General features: G+C 42.7%; 3 protein-coding genes across 3 annotated transcripts in view; all 3 read right to left on the bottom strand.

Annotated features, from left to right (window-relative positions):
* gng12b (guanine nucleotide binding protein (G protein), gamma 12b) overlaps positions 1–3,734 on the bottom strand; it is a 16,598-nt gene extending 12,864 nt beyond the window's left edge. Inside the window, exon 1 of the mRNA XM_060067159.1 lies at positions 3,587–3,734. The gene's annotated coding sequence lies outside the window, so the exon portion shown is untranslated. The remainder of the gene's footprint in view (positions 1–3,586) is intronic.
* A 747-nt stretch (positions 3,735–4,481) lies between these two features.
* dr1 (down-regulator of transcription 1) lies at positions 4,482–8,595 on the bottom strand. The gene is made up of 3 exons (XM_060068113.1): positions 7,644–8,595; positions 6,955–7,118; positions 4,482–5,695 (listed from the first exon to the last, which is right to left on the bottom strand). The coding sequence occupies exons 1-3, from the start codon at positions 7,861–7,863 to the stop codon at positions 5,543–5,545; spliced, it is 537 nt and encodes a 178-aa protein (XP_059924096.1). The 5' UTR covers positions 7,864–8,595; the 3' UTR covers positions 4,482–5,542.
* A 2,458-nt stretch (positions 8,596–11,053) lies between these two features.
* scinla (scinderin like a) lies at positions 11,054–21,575 on the bottom strand. The gene is made up of 17 exons (XM_060068110.1): positions 21,424–21,575; positions 20,867–21,056; positions 19,831–19,985; positions 18,657–18,818; positions 17,988–18,137; positions 17,635–17,721; positions 16,792–16,924; positions 16,392–16,480; positions 15,977–16,192; positions 15,437–15,570; positions 14,970–15,060; positions 14,100–14,270; positions 13,584–13,758; positions 13,284–13,399; positions 13,028–13,105; positions 12,834–12,894; positions 11,054–12,493 (listed from the first exon to the last, which is right to left on the bottom strand). Exons 2-17 carry the CDS (start codon positions 21,042–21,044, stop codon positions 12,345–12,347), a joined length of 2,145 nt encoding a protein of 714 aa, XP_059924093.1. The 5' UTR covers positions 21,045–21,056; positions 21,424–21,575; the 3' UTR covers positions 11,054–12,344.
* Positions 21,576–22,419: the final 844 nt, after the last annotated feature.

Below are 22,419 nucleotides of genomic sequence, written 5' to 3'. Positions count from 1 at the left end.
CACGGAGAGTTAAAGTACTAATGGGCAGAAGTGCAGAGTTTCCCGTGGAGGTAAAGTAAGTGTGTGCTTCTGGGAAGGGTATCTCAAGAAGGAATTGTTGCACACTGCAAAGTCAATTATTTCATTTCAATGTGTGGTGAACACAGTTTCCAGTCATCCACACATTTTATGAGGAAACTTGTATGTTCTCAGAGCCGCAACCGAGAGAAATGAGTCAGTGCTGCTGTGTGAGCGCCATATTCCTGCAGAGTGTGCACGGGATATTGGCCTCACACCTGCACTCGGGCTTTGATAAAGAGCTTTTGTTAATACAACACCTGCCACCCCCTTCCCCCCCCCCCCACTCCATGCGATGTCACATGCTGCTTTGTTTGACGCAAAGAGAAGGAGACTGTTCAGGGAGTATGGCTGACAGATTGCACCCCGCTATCAATTGTGAAGTTCTGTGAGGATGTCGTTAACAGATTGCACACCTCTATCAATTGTGATGTTCTACGTCAATGTCGCTATTAGTAATGTCGCAACAAGGCTGGTTATCGGTTGTCGCCAAAGAACAGCCATAGAAACGATTATTATGGAATGGATTATGATTATTGAGCTTCGAGACCAATGCATTTGATAATTTGTCAGGGGCTCATGAGCGCTTTACTTTTTGAATTGTATTAATGTTTGTTATAATTGCAAAGTTTATAAATATATTGTTGTTTACCTTCATTTTACAAATTGTCTTAAATTGTTATTACAAAAGCATCCTATTTGGTAAATAGCAATGATTTAAATGCCGCAAGTGAAAGAATGCAACCAATGTAAATTATAGATAGCTGAACATGTGAGGTTGGGAGGCTGTACAATGCTGCCATCATGTGATGATAGATGGTTATTGCAATCAACAGTATTCTGAGAACAATCAGGTTAAGAACTGTACGATCAAATAAGGATAATGCGCTTTTGAGTAATTATTACAAATACTTCAACATCAATAAAAAAAACATCAAATGTTTATGATGTGGACGAATCAATTGTGCTTTTTTTTTTGTTGCACTTTTACACGAGTATACAACTATATTTATAGGCCTATAGGCAAATAGCTAATTAAATATGAAGTGTTCGCACCTAATTATCAATGAAAGCATCCAAGATGTACTGTGGAAGTTGCGGCCAGGATTTAGAATTTAGAGGAGTCCCCGATTTAAATAATATATCACAGTTGCCACCAGCAGGGGGCAGCAACAGAATGCTTACCTATTGTGAAAGGAACGAAATAATCTTTTATGAATAACGTTAACGGGTCTGATGAAAAATACTTCAAAGACCGACGTGTAGAATACTTGTCACTCGATCACCTCGTCATGTTTGTGTCTTTTCGGTTACATAATACACAAACAAGTTAATTTAAGGGGCATTGTTAGGAAATATTTTACCTTCATTCTGGTTTACCCAGTCACTACATTAAAGCTTCAGTTTATAATTTATACATTATCAAAATTCTAACTCAATCTAATAACTGTGTCTAAATAAGGGTCCCGCTTCTTCTAGAAATTGATGTTTCGGTCCTGCAGGAAAAAAAACACTGATTGCATCGGTTTGAGGTCAAAGACCAAAAATGTTTTTAGTCTTCTGGAACTCTTCAGAGTTCCTGTACATGAGCTTTTCATGACCATGGAAGGGCAGAGCTAGGTCTTGCTGTCATAAGCAGTCAGCCGGTGCGCTGGACGGCGGGCATTCTTCATCACATTCCTGCTGAACCGGTCCAGTTGAATGTCTGCCCATTTTAATCCAGTGGCTCGGGGCCTAAAACATTTTTGCATGTTTTTTTTCCCTTATTTTTCAGCCAAATTTAAACTCCCTGAGGGAAAAGTCTGGGAGATTGTTCTCAACGCCTGACAACAACAGTCTTTGTTTGTCCATGTGCTGAACTAAAGTAAGCGTCACAAGGAACAGCATGCAGGTCTTCTTTCATGCATGCATGTCCCGGGGCAGGGAAGTGCATCATGGGAACAAGCACCAGACCAGCTTGTATACACTCACAGGTCCAACAAATGCATAAAGGGTGATTGTGTGGTGGGCAGACGTACAGAAGCTATTGGATCCCTGTTTCAGCAAACGTCAGTTTATCCTTTGTCTGCATTCATCTTAAACTGTGGTAGGTCTGGTCGGTTTCAACGAACAATGCAGACCTGGGTAGTTAAAAAGATCACAAGCGACCATAATAAAACTACTTCTGAAATCAAATTCCTTCCATTTTTCCACCCAATCAGCGGTTGATAATATTATGACGCCAACCACTGAGAAGGACTCTGCATCAAGCTCCACGTATATATGTTAACCCCGGCAACAGAGGTTTGCTTACAACCATGTTCTTTTATTGTGCAATAACAAAACCCAAGACCTTTTATGGGTCACTTTCTGTCCCTGTTGCTAAGGTCACCCCTTAGGTCCTGGTTCAGTGGCGTGATGTTTGCCGTGGCTTCGTTACGGCGTTAGTGCTCTCTCTCTCTCTCTCTCCTCTCTCTCTCTCTCTCTCTCTCTCTTCTCTCTCTCTCTCTCTCTCTCTCTCTCTCTCTCTCTCTCTCTCTCTCTCTCTCTCTCTCTCTCTCTCTCTCTCTCTCTCTCTCTCTCTCTCTCTCTCTCTCTCTCTCTATCACTACAAAAAAACGTTATCCAAACTGATTTCCAGTGAATAGAGGCACGTGAGCATCGATGAGCAGGTGCGAGGTTAGGATGCCTACAGGTAGACACTAGACATGGGGATCCAACCCAGCAACCTGTAAGCCAAACAACCCCGACCTCACTAGGGAGTTACGTGAGGACATTATCCGGAGGTGCCCACCATGGAATCTGAGACGAGAAGCAAGAACTGGGAGCGGGGAAGGGGTGTGTGGGGGTCAACCCAAACTTGCTCTATCCAACCGTTGCTTGGGCAACAGTGTCCGTGCTATGTTGCTATTTTCAATTGACTGGCATTTAAATAAACAAGGTTTTAGTTCTGATTAATATTTCACAACCACTGTGTGAAACCTAAATGGATTGTGGGTGTAAGGCTGCGTGTGTGTTTGTCCAGGAATATGTTGGTAGAATAGAGAAATACAGAGGGATGTTTTCGAAATTAGTCAGGAGAGCTTTGTCAGCTCCACACATCTCAGGCTGGGCTTGAGAGGTTGCTGGGAGCTGTGATATTCAGCTGGGTTCCAATTATTTGTCGAGAACAGACATCTATTTCTATGGTAACGTGAATCTCTCCTACGCCAGTGCCCTTAACGGTGCTACCATTGGTCATAATAATCATCACATCATAACAACATCACACTCAAGGGGTAGGAACAAACTTTTCCTGGGAATAAAATTGGCCTATAGAATTTTCCATCCCGACCTACCAATAGTCTTCAGTAGGCTATTCGTCAATGTGACCACATTTCAATACGTCTACTTGCCTGAATAATGTAGCCTTTATAATAGTTAAAAACAGCATTGTTGATTACAAAAAGATTCCTGAGTAGCCTAGGGCCTACCCTGTGCAATCATATCCCCCGCGGTTTACTCATTAATGCATCAAACCAATCATTCGATCATTCGGACAGTCGCTTACCTTGGGCTTCGACACCAGCAGAACCTTTTGAAGTGAATTAGTACAATTTCATTCAACCGGCTTGACGTTAAACGTGAAATGATGACACGTTGTCTGAAATGTATTTTAACCCGCCATTTCCAGTTCTTTTTAGCGGCAACAATTGTAATAATAAAAATCCTTACAAAAACACTATAATTTCCCTTTAAAGGCGACCGCAGTAAATTAACCTTTCATTCCCACTATGCGAGGCAATGGAGTGTTGGCAGCAGGGGTGGAGGTTTTGGAACTGATTTCTTGAGCTTGGTGGCAGTCCAGGGTCGCCCCCTTTCGGTTAGAAACGACTGTTAACTTGAATTTTGTCAGTGTCATAAATCATTCTTACGTCACAAATGTAATAGACTTCCGGTAATAAGCTTGTTTATGTGCGTGGTCATTCTGACTTGGGTAAATAGTGATAAACACAAAAATTACACAGAAGGCCAAATGGCCCAAATCTCGACAATGTTGTTGAGGCTGTTGAAGGTGATGTACAATTTAAGCACGATCATCCTGAATGTAGTAGACCTGTCATCTCCAGCAGTTGTTCATGTCTGACCGGAACCGCAAGCCAAGCCAATCCTTTGGCGAGCGGAACATTAGGTTGTTTGCATCCAAGTTAACCAGCAGCTTTAAGATACAGAATGAAACTAAGGATGACCCCTCCTAAATATAGATAGATTAAGTATACATCAACAATAAATTAAATGTAATCAACCGAAAAAGCAACAAATTATTTGTTTGAGTCAGGTTTCCAACTCAAGAGCCATCCTTTCCCCAGGACCAGTTGCATGGTAACGTAGTGCAAATGAACGGTAGAGGCCCAGACCAAGTTGTGATATAAATATATTCAAGTGTATTATAAATCACACAAGGATTTGTCTATAAAACATTTCTTTATTGCTTAAAGAATACAACATGGTAGGCAAGTGAATGTGTATTCCAACTCTTTTTTTAACACTAAGAATTCACCAGTTATTTCAAGTGTTCGATACTTCCCAAAGTAGTTACAAATTTAGCCCGATATCAAAGCATTTTTACAACGGCTAACCGATAACAAAGTGTACATTACAATGAGCCACCAGGAATCTCAACAAAAACCATAAGCATTAAAGAGGGTGGTAAGTCTTCTGTCTTTGGTTCTATGAGTCAAAAAGTAGAACAACTTGTAGAAATGTACAACTAACTAGCAATATTGAGGTCAAAAATAGGAAAACAAAATGAATCATTAACTGTTGAAATTTGCTAAAAATCCAACATGTACTATTTACCAACGATCCAAAAAGCATGTTTTCCAGCAAAGATTCCTTGAAATAAAAGATATACATTGGTGAAAGATAAGGAGATAAATGAAATATTTTCACAATAAAAAATAGAACTTCCAAAAAAAAGGAGGTGGGATCAGATTCTGTAAAAGCACTGAATATAGGCTTTCTTAAGTGAAGCGAGGCATTTTTACGACAGATAAGATGGCCTACCATGGAGGACCAGTGTCCTCGATGTCCCTCAGTCCTCACACAACTCATCTTTATAGCTCCACACATTACTCAACATAACTTCAACACAAAACACAAGATAAACCACTTGAGGGGGTAGGGGAGGGGGGAAAAAAAATGAGAAAAATTGAGATGAATTATATAAACATTTTATTTCCAATCATTGCAGTTCGTTCGGTTACTGCTTCCAAAAAGCAAAAATGAAACTAACAAAAAAAAAACACGCTGCCACAGCTAGTACTCCCCCTGCTGGTTCAAAGTGTCCATGCCGCCGTGCCCTTCTCGTGCCAAACCGACAGACATCACGCTTCATTTAATTTACACGCCTCAGGTCGCTGGGCAGTTTACACCGTGCGTCCAATTGAAAGGGAGAAGAGGGAGGGGGAATGGGCCGTAGTTAAGAGTAACCGCTTCCACAACCGTCCCTTGGGGGGAAAAAAAATTATAAACATATATCGTCGTCGTCGTCTTCGTCCTGGGAGGAGCCGGCTTGCTGGCCAGCACTGGCCGAGGTGGCGGCCATGTGGGCCTGCTCTGCGGCCTGCTGCATCTGCAGCCACTCCTGCTGGGCCAGCTCTGCCTGCTGCTGGCGCGCCTGGAGACAGGGAACACACGCAGCCAATCAGAACCCTGCTTTCATTACCGACTGATGAACGTTGACACAGCATAGAGGCCATCGAGGTAATGATTTGGCTTAAACGATTTTTTATGAAATGTTGATATTGATAATTGCTTCCGCCAGATTTAGGCTTCCCTAATTTATATAAATAGTGTCGCACAGTTTCGGAGGTTTGTAACACGGCCCCCCTCCTACCCAGAACCCTCTGCACAAAACCCATTTTGTTTAAATAGTGTTTGAATCCCAGCTGACAGCCGGTATACACTTGTGCTTTAAGCCTAAACAAAACTGTGGAGCCTACGGTTCACAAACAATAGGAAAGTAAAAATGCAAATGAATGGCATTAAGGGTAAAAAAATACAAATGCTTTGCTTTACGGTTCTGCCCCCCCCCCCCCCCCCCCCCCCCCAAGTAAATGAGATGGGGGGGGGTCTAAACAGCCTGCTATGCCCCCTCTTGATATTCCTATGCTGTAAAACGAGAAGGGAGATACAATTATTGCCAGCATGGCCTAATTAGTGGGCAAGCTGGCTCTTATACTACCGTCATTACACTACTGGAGGGCCACTTCAAATGTTTGGGAATGTTGTACATACAGCCACATTACACAAGTGCGTTACATTTCAAACAACACCATCCACAACAGGCTCTACAGTAAGATTAAAGCATGAAAAATGCAATCTGTTCAGTTAAATTAAATGAAACTTTGTGAACAAGTTCTCCATCAATAGCTCCACCGTGTGTCCTTAGTAAATCACCATACTACATATTAACTGCCGTATTTGTTTAAAGAAATATTCCATAGTAACCAAATTCAGAAAAGTTGTACAGATAGGGACACTGAGCATTTGATAATTCCACCTGCAGGTGGCGCTGTATCAAGAGTTATTTAAAAACTGTTCTGGAGCAGCAGCAGCTTCCAGCTCTCACTGCTTTGCTGACATTTTTGCGCCTAACATTTCATTTTGTTTTTCTTTTGTTTGTGTTTTCTTCGACTACATGGTTGGTTGTCATTCTTTAATAACAACAAACCATGTCAGAAGACCAGAGCGCAAGAGGATAAAAGACTTCTGAAGCGGTTTAATCTGGAGTTTCACCAGTTAAATGGCATGCTATAGTTCTCAATTACAGAAGTTCAATCTGGAGTTACACCAGTGAAATGGCGTGCTATATTTCTCACCTTGAGCGGTTTAATCTGGCGATCCACCAGTTAAATGGCGTGCTCTAGTTCTCACCTTGGCAAACAGCTCCTGTTGCTGCCTGAGCAGCTCTTCCTCCGGAATGCCCAGGTTCTCTAGTCGGGAGCTGGCCTTTCGTCTCTTCAGGGCTACGGATTTACACTCCTGAAGGACGTCCTTCACCTCGGTGATGTACGACCCAAAGCCCAGGCTCTCCAGAGCTGCAACAAAACACACACATGACCCAGGGATCAAAACCATAACGCTACATTAGCACATTCACCGAGAGCCAGCACATCCTCAAGATTCTATAGTGGATGCGGATAGATAGATCCTTTACAGGACATTACAGTGCCATTGCAGCTTCAAGACAGACATAACACCACACATTTCCTCAGATAGCTTCCATACTTAACAAGTTAAAATACAATAAATAAATACTAAAAAGGTTCAGCTATTTTTGTGTATTGTAAAACCTTATAGCAGCTGGTATACAAGACTTCCTGCATCTCTCAGTTTTGCATATTGGTGCAATCAGTCTCTGACTGAAGGTGCGTCTCTTGTACACATTCAGGGCGTGGAGTGGGTGAGTGGGGTTGTTCATTATTGAACAGTTTATTGTTCCTTCCTTGTATTCTTACTTTTGTTTCCGTATGCTTTTGTGAACCTGACTGAAAAATAAACGTCCCCTTGAACACAACTAAACCCCACGCAGTCAGTGCACAACAGTTGGAAAGTGAACTGACCGTTGATCACGTGCTCGGGAGATATGGTTTTCTTCTCAGACTTGTTGCATATCTCGTTAGCCTCAGAGGAGACCAGATGGATGAATTCTGTGCAGCAGTTCACCACCAGCTCCCTGGCGTCGTTGGCCACGCGCACGTTCGGAAGAGTCTCCTTGATCATTTTGTTGATCGCCGCGCGGGGGATGGTCAGGTCGTCGTCGTTGCCGGAGGAGGACGCCATGGTGGCAGACGTCTGCTGTTCACGACCACTTATCCTTGAATCAAACGATATCCTTAAAGACAGCGGGAGGTCCCTTTAAGCCAATTGACTCAAACCCAAATCTCGTTCCCTGGCTAGCAAAACAGCTGCTATTTCGGCAAGCGTTAAACGGTCGGAAGCCGCGAATGTTTTGCCACTCGCTCCGCTGGTCCGTTTAAATGCCTGCCGCATGGAATGCCACAGAGGGTCCATGCAACATGTCGACACAAACAAAAGGTATAGGTAAATAAAAGGAAGAGAATGGCTAGGATAGCAGGCTAGTTAGCATGCTAGCTTGTAGCTTTGGTTCCCGTGGAAAGCAACGAGTCACAACACCGAGGAAGGCTGTCTGGGAACATGGCTCGACTCCTAACAATGTAGGACCGCTGGCATGGTGTCGGTGGATTAGTACGGAGACCACGAGGAAAGGGGTGGTGGTTGTTATAGCTGAGGGAATAAGCTAACAACATAAGCGCCGGAGTTACAAGTAATTCATTTAAAATATAACTCCATTCTGTGCAACATTTGCTTAATTATCCGGATACAGCGTCACTCAGCCGGAACTCCGTGTCTCGCTGTACCGTGTGGCACGTATTCTATTCACTATGCCTGCGAGTTGCGGAGTGCTGCCATCTGCTGTTGGCGAGCAGAATCTGAATGTCTATTCTATGAAGCCAAACAGGTGGTATAGCTTTCCAAATTCATGGTGAAAACGGTAATGACAAAAGGTTGGTAAAATATTGTAACAAACAAGTTGGCACATTTATAAGGTTAAAAGCCTGTAAAACATAGGTCTATGCAATGTACTTAAGGGCTGGATTAATAAGATAATACTTTATTAATACCAGAGTAATTCTTTAATGCTCAGAACGAATTACAACCTCAAAATAAAAAATATATAATTATACATATGAAGTGTATAACAAGTAAATGCTAACCCCAGAGCCAGGATAGCCATAAAGGTAGGGTTCATTGAGTAAAAAAAGTTAAAGTTACCCTTAAATAGTAGTTAGAAATGGTTAGAAATAGAAAAGTTATATTGCGCTCGACATTGAAAGTAAAATTGCACATAATTGTATTAATATTCTCAGCTTTCCCTCCTGCAGAAGGTGGAGGAGTTAAACAGTTTGATGGCCACTGCTAGAAAAGGCCATCCACGTTCTGGTTATCTGATAAAGCTCCAGGGTAGTGGTCAGGGGATGAGAGGCGTGTTCATAATACTGAGTAGATTCCTCAGCATCTTCCTCCACCAAAGACCCCAGTTCCACTCCCAGGACAGAACCTGCCTTCCTTATTAGCTAATTGAGTCTATTGACATCAGTGTCCTTCACCCTGCTCACCCTCCTCATTGTCTGTCTGAATGCAGATTATTGATTTAAATCGCTGGATTGATGGTCTGTATTATCATTGTATTTCCTGTCTTTCTTCGTTTCATCATTAGAGAATTATGCTTAACTTTTGGGCACCTAAAACAAAATAATACACAGAGAACTAAGAGCATGAAAGGGTCTATACTTTACACATAACAACACAAAATAAAACTTACATTTAAACGACCAGTTTGTTGATCTAGTGTCGGAACAGAAGGTCCTTCCTTGTGATGATTTTCAGGGTTTGCTTGAGAGAGTAAAAATTTAGACAAAAAATGCTCAAGAAGGATTGTACTTGAGTTATATTGCAGACACTTTTTCTTCTAGTGAGTTAATATACAGGTATTAGGATCAGGGGTTAGGCAGTACTTTTAGATATAAGTCATTATGGAGCAGGTTGTGTTAGGAATTAGGCCCTGAACATTGGAGATCAAACCCAGTATCTGGAAGTAAAACACTTTAGCCCAGGGATGTCAAGTTTCTTTGAGCTTTTAGGCCATAATAGAACAAATGCTACTTAATTGGGGCTTGAGCTATAAAATACTGATCGAAGTGTTTTATAGACGTTGATCTGTCTTCTTGTCGTAACTTTCCCTGGGGGAATCCTTATTGTGGAAAATAATACTAAAATGATTAACCTCAACTTGTTTGCACAATAGCCAGGTCTGAGCACTATTGACTTATGCAAATTAATATTTATTCTTCCAAACATCTTGAAAGAAATCTGTTCTGTATCAACTTTTCTTCTCTTTTCTCAGGGACATCTTGCAGTTAGTTGAAGTAAGCAGGTTGCAGTTTTTTAACCATCTTCTGGCTTATATAGGGATTCCATTATTTGGTACAATTCATATTTTATCAATATGATACACACATTTTTGTATCTTGTTTTTTACTTTTAAAAACATTCTTTTGATTTTTATTTTATTTTTTCTTAATTTACAATATTGCCCCAAGGGCCAGATTGAACCACCACGAAGGTGGCCAGTTTGACAGCCCTGCCTCTACACTATCCTGTATGTAAAATAGTATGAACCACACACTAACTCTGCAATGTCTACGGCAGTAGACGTTGGTGAACATGCCAGCAGTCACTTCGTCAGCCTTGCTGAGGTCCACATTCAGTCCCACATCATACACCTTCCACTCAAACTCTAAGCACCAGACCTGGCTTGATCACACTCCCTCCAGCCAACACCTGCAGTGGTGGGTGGAGGGAGGGGTGAATGGATGGGTGGGAAGATTGATGAATTGGTGAGTGGGTGGGTTGATGGATGGGTGGGTGGATACAATTATGGGTGGATGGATTGGATAGATGGACAGACAGTTAAATGGATTGATGGGTTAGGGTTATGGATGTTGCTGTTTATTAGCATGTTCAGACCTGCAGTGGGGAAATGTATTCTTGGCAGAACTTGGCAGAAACTCCCATGGCTCCAATTACTGTGTATCACAACACAGTAAACGCACCAGATCATTTCAGTGTTTACTTTACAAGCAGCTGTGTTTTCTCTTGGATTATACCCTAGTGTCGTGGCGTTACAAGCACCAATGGGTGCTTATATCTCTAACTGAAGGTTAAACCTGAGTGCTGCTTGTATTGCTAAGCTCTCACAGAAAGATTCCACAGCAAACCTTGATGCAGCCTAGATGTCATCCATCTCAGCAGAACCCCCTGGTGCATATGGAATGATTACTGTCAAAAGGGGCTTGGCATTGCAATGATGATGGCGTTATCTAGTCATAGGTTTAATCAATTGCTTACAATAATAACTCTGAGCCCATTAAGAAATATATAACGCAGGTTTTCAAGAAGAGTACTTTATTAAAAATATTTAAGGGGGTATGTAGAGAATGTCAATGCTACACGCCACACCTAGATTAGGTTTATCTTTACAATTCAGTTCTGGCAGACTGTGGATTTCACAACATTTAGGACCAATATTAAATGTTTACAATGCACAAATGATTACACAATTTATTGATATTATTATGTTCTCATATAGGATTGTTTTTTATTAGATATAGTTCTACTCAATAATTATCTGATAAGAAAAGAAGATAAAAAAAACAATAGAAAACTGACCATAAGTTTGCATGTATTTCTCCCATCTACTAAATATAGTTCCCTCCCATCTAAGAGTAACTTAAAGGTCCCATATTATACCACTTAGATGTGTGACAGATAGATGAGCAACGTTTGCTACAGTCCACTGGAAAGGCTGGTAGACTGATCAATCCAGCACACATCTAAGTGGACACGTCCACTTGTGATGTCACTAGAGGCAGATTTTCAAAACGGTTTGTAATAGACCTCTGAAGAATAAGTCCCGCCTTCGAGGCTTTTGGTTCCATTTTTAAATGTCGATGGAAAATAACGTGGGGGTTTTGAATGATCGTACGTGACAAAATCTGTAGGTGGCGAAGAAGTAAAAGCTGTTGAGGTTTTGAACTACACACTTTTTCCATCTAGATTCCACTTGGGTTTTGGATTGTCGGTGCCGTTAAAGTAGTTAACTATGATGAAGAAGCATTATGCTAACGCGGATCTGCGCCGACTTAGGACGTCACGACTCTCCCAGTCAAGGTTCATAAAAACGGCAATGTTTCATAGTTTGTCTTCACCGAAATGGCACCAGAGCCCGCCTACGGAGGAGGTGGCACCAACGCTGCTCGTCCATTCAAGCGTGAAATTAAAATCACGTTAGGTTGTGAATGATCGCGAGCAACTCCCGCCTCCCTAACAAGTATGACGTATGAAGTTTGCGCAGATCAGAACTAGCTCCCGGTTAGCATTAATAATAGTTAACTACTTTAACGGCCCAGATAATCCAAAACCCAAATGGAATCTAGATGGGAAATGTGTGCAGTTCAAAACTTGAGCATGAACTTTGTCACGTACGATCATTCAAACCCCACACGTTATTTTCCCTAGACATTTAAACATGGAACCAAAAGCCTCGGAGGCGGGACTTATTCTTCAGAGGTCTATGGCTAATCACACTTCCACTGGAGGTATAATATGGGACCTTTAAGAAGTGAGGTACTTTATTAGGTGGATTCTACGGCAAACAGCCAAGAGACGAGGGGGTTGGTTTAAGTGAAATTGGCCATGACATTGTCCCCCATCTTCGGGTCCCAGGCCTGAAACCATCCGGTGAACGTTGGGGGTTCGGAACCCTGCTTGATGGTGGTGACGGGGATTGGGCCACGACCGGAGGGGTCGGAGGACACATAGTCTGTGGCTGTGTGGACAGGAAGCAGCATGTTAACATTCCTCTTTATCATGCTAACGTCTGGGGATGTCATGCTAACATGGGTGGATGTCATGCGAACATGGGGCAGACGGCATTACATTAGGGCCGTAACCCAGATTGGAAGAAAGTTTTAAGGGGTAGAAGAAAACTGCAACCGCCGTTTCCGACCCAAGTCGCCGCTGCTTTGCGGTGTGGCATCAGAGCACTACCATTAGTGTGGATGTAACGATAACATGTGTAGAATGTCATGCTTACATGTATGGATCATGTTATTGGCTCCATAGGGAGCCAATAGCTAGCTTTCTATCATTTCCAGTACTATTCTCACCGATCTTGGGCGCTCCCTTCTTCTCAACATCGTTGGCATCCTTGCCAATCCAGAGGAAGATCTGGATAATTATGGATTAAGGAATACAGAGAAAACAATAGAGGAGTCAGACTTTCCCTCACAGGAAAATAAAGGGTGCTCTATTATATTAGACAGTTGGTTAGTGACAGTGTTGACAACAATAGAAGATTGACCTGGTCCCAGGTGTCCAGAAGCATGATATCATCCGGTGCCAAATCCATCTGTGTTAGTTCCCCAGGTACTTCTTCAGCCTAGAGTATAAATATGGATTATATATTGTCAGGAAGTAGATTGCATAATTTCTTTGTGTTAATTAATGAATGTGCAAAAACAGTTGACATCGATTTTCAAATTACATCATTAAATATGTGATTATATTTTATGTAAAAGAAGGTGCTATGTAAATAAAGTGTATTATCTATTACTCACAATGAGCCTGCCTGTCTTGTTGGAGCATCCAAACAGTCTGGGAGGTTTCACCATGTTCTGCAGACTCTTGGAAGTCTGGTACTCCTTCTTCCCACCCAGAGCCGACCAGAAAGCAGCTACAGTCAGGAGGAAACATCATAGTTTAAAGTACTTTTACTCAGCACCCTACTTACTGTAAGTACATTACACTTTAGAGAACTTTATTGTTAACGTACATAAGGGATTGAACCTAGAACCGTTTGGACGGGGATCCAAAAAACCCAACCATTACACATTATGCGGCCACCCTTTTGGGCCTACCTGGTTCTCCGCCCTCCTTGACCTCTTTGAGGCTTCCACCAAGGTAGTCGGCAACGTACTTGGCCGCAGCCTCCTCCTCCTCGGTGGACCCCAGGCCCCGCCACATGAACGCGCTCCCCTCGGACTTGAGCACAAACACGTCGTTTGTGTTCAGGAAGGCAGCAGATGGCTCCACCTGCGTTCACACAGGAGACCAAACAAGAGAGGCATGGGAGTTTGGAGAATAAAAATGGAGTCTTCGAAAAGGGACAATGATGTGTTGTAAATATATGGCCGTTTGTTGTTCACTCCCCTGGTTAATAAACATGAAAAATATGAGAACACAATTTTAACAAAAGAGTTAGCTTAAAAGGGTATGGAGCCATTTTTTAAATGGCCAGCAATGCCTTTTCCCAAACTACATAATTATTTTGGGTGAATGATAGTCAAAATACAACTTGAGACGGTATGATCACGGTTAGCACATGAGCACAACAGCTACATTATGAAACGGTACAGGAGGCGTGAGTATCCTACCTCCACGGCGCGCGTAGCCCCGGTGGTGCTGCGGCGGATGTGGAACAGTCGCGTGCTTCCCGGCTGGCTTTGGCCTCCTTTACGGGACGTCCCGCCGAGGAACAGCATCATGGGCTTCTCCTTGAACAGGCTGACGAGGTGGGCCGGCTCCTGGCCCTGAGTCACACGGACCTACCGACACAAAAGGAACAAAGGTTTTTCCTCAGGTTTTCCCTCCATGAATACTATATATAAACGGTGGATGAGATGTGACATACATCGCCCACACACTCGTCCATTAAAAGCTCTTTAGGTGTCTCGAATAGCGTTGAATGCAATGTGGTATAAATATTAAAGGGTAGGTAAACCCCTAAATATTTTTTGTTTTTTTGTTATCTTTTACTAAAATCAATGAAGTTGTTAAACAGGGGGCACATTTGGTCACAACGAGGGGTCTCCTACTACAACGAGGGGTCTCATACTCCTACAACGAGGGGTCTCCTACTCCTACAACGAGGGGTCTCCTACTTCACGCTTCAAACGGTTTCACAGACTCCGCGGTAGTATTCTATCTGCCCTGGCTTGAGCGAGTGTGACTCCACTTGCTCCTATTCAGCCCATGTGTTTCTTTGGGTACCTTCACCACTTTTCTTCTCCTCAAATTTGCAGATTGCACTAATTCTTCTTTCTCTGTTTTATTTTTTAACGGGGGATTCCTTCTACATTAAGTCCAAAATGCACATCCTGTTTTACGCTGAAATTCTGCCTCTTTTGTGGCTCCATTTTGTGAATGTACAACAAAGATCACCATGTTATTCCCGTTTGTGAACTGCAGATGGCAGCAAGTTACAAGTGCCTTCTGGTGTAAAATTAACCTTTAAATCTTCTCACCTGAACAGGGGTTCCTCCCATCTCATCATCAAGTGTGACGGTAAGGAAGGCCGAAGCGGTCAGTTCACCTTGACTGCATTTAAGACCTTGCCTGAGAATAACAAAGATACCAATGAATTTATTATTTTAAGTTAACCTGCACAGAGCTAAACTATACATTTGACTAACCTACATCTATCTTACATATCAAATCAGCTAGCTTTTAGATTTAGCCACCAGCAAAATGTCATCACTATCCATTTCTTGGAAAAATTCTCGGAAGACAAATCAGCGGTTTAAAGATAAATTTGCCGTCCAAATGGTGAAAGTTGACAATCAATTACCGTCGCAAAATCACAGTAGTGAGTGCTAATAGAATTTAAGAGCTACTTAGTTTAGCTTTAAAGCCCGGGTAAAAGATGCGAAAAAGCATAACATGATGCAGATTAACTTTTGGTCCATAATGGCGCCACCGTGTGGACAATTACCAGATGTAGATGATGTGCTGCCTCCGGCCTCCTAGGCTGTAGCTGTACAGGATCAGGTAACAGTCCCCTCCAAAGAACTGCCCATAGCTGGACTGCTCTACAGCTACCTTCTCACCCTCTTCCACACGCCAGATCTGCAAACATCCACCACAATTCATTAGGAGAACGCAACACAACATTGTTATACTTAATAATTAACTGATCTGCATTAATGATCCCATTTTAAATCTATATATTCACATCTTACAGCAAAATTCTTTCCGGTGGTAATTTTTTTCAGATGACACCGAAGGTTAGAAATGACCTTATTTCAATTCAAGTCATGATGTTTAGGTATGGGGTTACATAAAATGTATTTCAAATTGTAATAAGTTAGAGGTCTTTGCTAGGTTTATTTAAGGATCCGGTAGATCTGGGAGAGTGCACAGGCAGGAAATACCCCCTGCAAAGGCCACCTAGCTGCACCCCAATATACACAGTACTAAAAGCTACCACGGTTGGTCGCCATAACGATGCGTGTGAACGTTCCATTGGTCCCACCTTGACCTCTCCGGATCCGTCGTCCACCATGTTGTGTTGGGCGGCCATGGCTTGATTGTTGTGCAGGGCGGTGGCGTCGAAGGGAATCTGTTCCACCACGGCGATGGAGCCTATGGTGTAGGCCTCCCCTGGGCCGGTGGTGTCGTACTTGGCCTTCCAGTCGCAAAAGAACTGCTTGAACAAGGTGCTCTCCCCCCCTCCTGGCAGGATCTGAACCTGCACATGGAGGTCGTGGACGATGAAGCTTGGTTCATGGGTGTCGTGTTTTAACTCGTTCGTTTAAATGAGGTTGTTAAGGTATCGGCTTACAGCTAAGGCTGAGAACACTCAGGGCCTCTATTCTCTGACGTTACCCCAATATTTACTCAATATCAGAGCAACTCGGATAATTACTAAATGAGCACTTGGGTGTTACCTGGGTGTGCATGGGGTAGTTCTTCTGTTTGATGTATTGTTGGGCAGCATTCATGGCTGCGTTGCGTTCGGCAGCGTTTGCGCTAGGTCCTGCGGTTTAGGGGCACGTCACGGGAGACATGCATGTTAAATAGATACATGTGGGTGTCATATTGATATGTATATGTATATATATAAATATACATATATCTATTTAGTTATATATTCTACCAACCACCATGTTTTTTAAATTGTAAGTGTCTCAAGTGTCTTTGTGTATCTTATTATTCATGTAGCACAGTAGGTTGATGGCAAACCTTTTGATGATAAATGCATAATTGCCCGACCAACCCAGCACATGGACAGGCAGTGTTGCAGCCCTCTGCCTGAGTAATTACTGTTCCATGATTCAAGTATCTTACCTTTCCAGACAAACAGCTTCTTGTCGGCCTGGTTGTCAAGGAGGTAACACTCAGTGAGCAGGAGGTCGGCCTGTTTGAAGGGCGAAGCCTCGGACACCAAAGTTGCCTTCATGCTTCCTGTCGCATCCGAGATCTAGGCCACAAAAACAAATGGGAATACAGAGAGCAGTCATTAGTGTGCAGGTAGTGGTTAGACTGTACAGACAGGTAATTCAGGAGCAGATTTGGGTTGGACTGTATATACAGCTCCTTAAAGGGGACCTATTATGCTTTTTCGACTTTTATGACCTAAAAACTTTGTTATAATGATTGATAGTCATGTTTAACCATACACAACAAACAATGTCGATTTTCGGGAAACTCTTCCTCTCATCTGGGCGCTTTCAGGATTCTCTGTCAACGCTCGGTTTCGTCCTTCTCCGCCCCCTCGCCCCCCTGCTGCCAACCCAACTCCGTTGTGATTGGTTACCTTCCTTGAAGCGCGCACGCGGGCAGATTTGACCAGGCATATGGGGGCGGGGCAGGAGTGCCTCTACGTAGATGATTTCCCGGAAATGTGAAAAAGTGAATGCCAAACGCTGTCCCGAGTGTTTAGCGCTCTGCACAGCCACCCCAGACTGTCAGCTGGGAATACGTCGAAATGCATGTACGTCATTATTTGACACTTTAGTATGGTTAAACATGACTATCAATCATTATAACAACGTTTATAGGTCATAAAAGTCGAAAAAGCACAATAGGTCCCCTTTAAGGAGCAGGTAGGGGTAATATAGTGAATACAGACAGTACCCTCTCCTACCCCATATGACATATAAAGGATGTTAAATAAAAATGAATAACCACCATGTAGAGCGTAGCCGTTCTTTTACTGGCTCGATCTGCTTCATCGTCTTTGCTTCCATCTGGGATGTCGGGCTTGGGTCCGAGAACCTAGAAATAAACATAAAACACAGCCATGAAGAAAAAGCATCTCAGTTTCAATACTTTATTTCAAATGCCCGAGCTGAGGCCCTAATACTCGCCCGAATCCTCACTCTTCCTGTCTTGACGTTGCCACACCACCATTCAAAATCACACTCCACACACTCCCCCCCCACACACACACACACACACACACACACACACACACACACACACACACACACACACACACACACACACACACACACACACACACACACACACACACGACTCACTTGGATGATCTCGTCCGACTCGTCGCCCTCGTCGACCATGTGCAGGTCAGAGCGACCGCTGCGTTCGTTGTCGCGGATCCCGATGGCCACGGTGGTGGACTTTAGACGCTCGTAGCGGTTGCACTTGGATCCACACCACTGATAGATATCCTGCATTTTGGAATGGATGATGTTCACGAAAATGTGTGAGGCCTAAAGGCTATACATTTCAGATATGTTTGACGGGCGTCCATTGAGTCGTTTAGCCATTACAAACCATTTTCAAAAACGACCCGTTAGTGACATCACAAGTGGGAGTATTTTCCCAGATGTGTGATGGATCCACCTACCAGCATGCCATTGGACTGTACCAACAGGTAGGCTACACAGTGGACCGTACCAACTTGTAGGCTAAACAGTGGAATGTACCAACTGGTAGGCTACACAGTGGACCGTACCAACTGGTAGGCTACTCAGTGGACCGTACCAACTGGTAGGCTACTCAGTGGACCGTACCAACTGGTAGGCTAAGCAGTGGACTATACCAACTGGTATGCTACACAGTGTACCGTACCAACTGGTAGGCTACGCAGTGGACCGTACCAAATGGCAGGCTACACAGTGGACCATACCAACGGGTAGGTCTTCATAGCATGGTTAGCGCACTAGCGGGCTGAGGTCTTGCATCACCTTTCCCAGGTCAATGATGAAGCAGTCGTTGTTGTTGAAGCTGTCCCAGGACATCTCGACCTCGGTCGCCCTGATGATGCGTCGTCCCTTGAGGTGCAGCAAGCGCTTTGCAGTTACATCGTTGGTCTTTACGTGCTTGAAGCCAGAGGCCGCGCCGCCTTTCTGAGGAGGAAGACCAGAGAGGCCTGAGTACACCAGACACACCATAACACCAACATAACGAGGAGAGTGAGATAGACACATGGACGCTGGAAGTGGGGGGGCTGGGGGGGCTGCAGCCCCCCCTGGTGGCGAGAGGCTGAATGTGAAATGCAAAAACCCCCGTGGAAATAAATACATAAATACATAAATATATCAGACTATTATTATACTATTGTCATTTTATTGACATAACTCAAACATCAACTGCATAACATCACACACAGGCAGTATAAAAAAAATGAAACTCTCACTGAAGTCTGTAGGTTCACGATACACCCCCCCCCCCCCCCCCCCCCCCCCCCCCGTCATCGAAACGTTTCCAGCGTCCCTGGATAGACAGACAGTTATTGGATCCAAAGTGCCCTTGAGCATGCTTTGAGGGCCTCTTCAGGACATTATAAACCTATACAAATAATTGGTCACGCATAGGGCTACTGATTATCACTGTATAGATGCTATTGTTTCTGAGATTTAAGAAAAAAAAAGACAAAAGGAAAGAAATATATATTTTATTGAGATAAATAGATACAGGTCATTCCAGGCAGGTTGTATAATATTTACAGTTAGAAAATGATGGGTTACCAGTTACATTCTGAATGGAAAATTATTGAATGTGATCAGACCACACACAGACATAAGTATTTTAATATAATAAAACTTTTACCATAATTAATCAGCCCTCGCTAGTTCATGCCCTAATAAACCACCACAGATATCTTTGAAATGAATAGCGGTGTATAATGGAGATTATTAGAGAATTATCAGTCAATAATCCTGTTATAAACTGGGATTAACAATTCATGGCTGCTCACCTGCCATTTGAATTGAAGAAGGTTTAGTCCTTTCAATAATGTGCATTCTATTTTCTGTGCTTATATATCTATATTCTAGAATGGGAGCAACTGCAATGTGACCCAGTTTCGCCCCGGGGATCAACAAAATATTTAAGACGATGATCCGAATATAACGGTACCTTGTACTGTACGCCATTCTTGAAGTACCCCATAAAGCGGTTCGACTCGTAGCCCTGGACCTCGCGGAACTGCTGCGGGCCCCCGCCAAGGAACTCGTCCATCTGCGTGGCGAAGATGGCGGCCGCTCCTTGCTCATCCGCTGAACTCTCACTCCCTGTCGGTACATTTATTTTTTGTTAAAGCTGCTGTAAAATGTGAGGGAAACGTTTAGAAAATAAACAACCAGCACCGCAGTGGGCGGTGATGATGTGCAGAAGTCCCTCCCGGCTACCGACAATGTTTGCATCTTCTCGGGGGGGTGAATTTGCCGACACATGTGCAAAGCGTTCGACCCATCACAACAGACTGGGCTACTTGGGTGGGGGGCCTTAACGCAACATGATACAAATCAAACCGTTTTTGAAAGACTCTGAAATTGGTTTTACAGATATGAACAATGTGAGAATAATAAGGGGTCATTTTTCACATACAGGCATGTAACCCTATTCTTGTAGTACCTCTCAAATGCAATTATGAACCCTAAAAAATCATGATATGGGATATTTAAGGTGGAGCCATGAAAACGCTGAATGCACTCATATGATTGATGGAATCCCCGAACAAATGAGAAAAGAAGAGAGGCCCTGATTGGTCAGGAATTAGCCAGGAGCGGTCTAAAACATAGTGTTTCATACAGATGCAGATGCACAGTCAACCAGAACAGATATTTTCTAAGGGCATTTCGTTCATTATTAGCGGATATGGCTCTTAGATTCCAAACAAATTAAATTCAAATTATAGCGCTTAAATCTTCCCTCCAGCATCTTTGGCAAATACATTTTAAATCTAGACAATTTTAAAAAGCCTGATGTTAATGATAATAATAGTAATAGCCTAGTAATAATTATATTCACTATTATAATATTAATAATAACAGGCGCATTAAAAAATGCATCAGATATATGTTTTAATATATATTATGTGATACATGTTATATAATTCTTACTGTGTTACATATCATATTTCATATTTGTAAGTTGAAAGCATATCTGTTACCGAGCCACATGTGGATGTAGTAGGATGGCGCCTTCGTGGTGTACAGCAGGATGTAGGAGTCCCCGGTAAAGAAGTACCCGTAGGCCTCGGAAGGGACGGGCTTCAGGTCCATCTTCTCCAGACGCCACACCTGCAGCCCGGGCTTCTTCCCCGCGATCTGGAACTCCTTGTGCGCCATCGTTGTTCGGCTCTGGGGTTTCAACCGCGAAAAACTCGCTCAATATATATACATATGTACTTTTTTATATAATTGGTTTTTAAATATAAAAACAACCTATCTCTTATGGTGTAAACAATGTCTAGAAACGCAAAATATGTTTATGCCTGGATTAAGTAATATAAAGAAAAAACGAATCTAATTTGCCATTTTTTCTTTGCAATCATAGGGATAGGGGCAATAGAAAAAAGAAATCTTCACACTGTTCACTATTTGATTTTAGTTTGATAACCGTTTTCAGAGCAGCAAAAAAACACAGCAGCAAAAATGCAAACGTTTTCACCCATATAACTGGTTGTCATTTTCATTCTCATGATAAATCTGAATTATCCTTATTTACCCGGTGAGTAGGCTACAGACAGTTGATAGATGTTTGATTGGAGGACCGTTGATAATATCCAAGATCGACGCAATAGTTGCGTGCAGCGAGCGCAGCTTTATATAAGCCGTCTACCTAGTGGGCTGTATTGTATGTCGCTCCGCCGACCACGCCTTCCAAACCATGTAAATACTGAGCACCGTTTCGTTTTAAAATAAAGAATAAAATGTAGACCTACATTTCGAGTTTGAAAACATCGTTTTAATTAGCCTACCATTAAAGTTTAACAAGAATATTAGCACATTACACACTCAATGTTACGGAACTGTTGCACATAAGCATGTCCTTTCTATTGCGCACTGTGGTCATAATAGAAAGAAAGGAGTGGATCAAGTCGGCAGACAATCTAGCCATCATTGTAGAGCAAGGCATTAACAGTGCCAGGTTTAGGAGTTTTATGCCACTCTCATTGTACGATGCTTTGTATAACTCATTTTATTGCGTTATATTTACAGAATACCTTACAAAAGTAGAAGTTTGTAGTAAAATAAAAGGATAACACAATATATTATTAATCATAACTTGGGTGATGCACAGTACTGGTTAATGTTTAGGTCTTTAGTATTAAAGAAAATATGTTATTGGTGTCTTGGTTCCAAATGCTATTTCGCTAACCATGGAGGTAACACGCCTTTTTGTAACCACAGAAAAGGGCGTATTGCTCCAACCTGTGGTCTTAGGCTACATGTCATCCTCTCACATCTCCTCAACCCTCCTTCCTGCTGTCTTCACTGTTCCAGAGGCAAACCTATATATATATAGGCCCTCAAAGAAATATAATACAAACATAAATCACGTGCACTTACAAGAATGCATGTGGATTTTGTCTTCAAGCGGCTGCATCAGCACATTCTGACTCATTGTCTGCAGAACTAAAGCCACTCGGTACATTCCACGGCAAGTCCAAACATAAGGGGTTGCATAACAGCTTGGAGCAAGCCAAAACACTGTGCCAGT

The sequence above is a fragment of the Gadus macrocephalus genome, chromosome 12, assembly GCF_031168955.1.
Source record: "Gadus macrocephalus chromosome 12, ASM3116895v1".
Lineage (NCBI taxonomy): Eukaryota > Metazoa > Chordata > Actinopteri > Gadiformes > Gadidae > Gadus > Gadus macrocephalus.
This window is presented reverse-complemented; position numbering and strand designations above follow the sequence as displayed.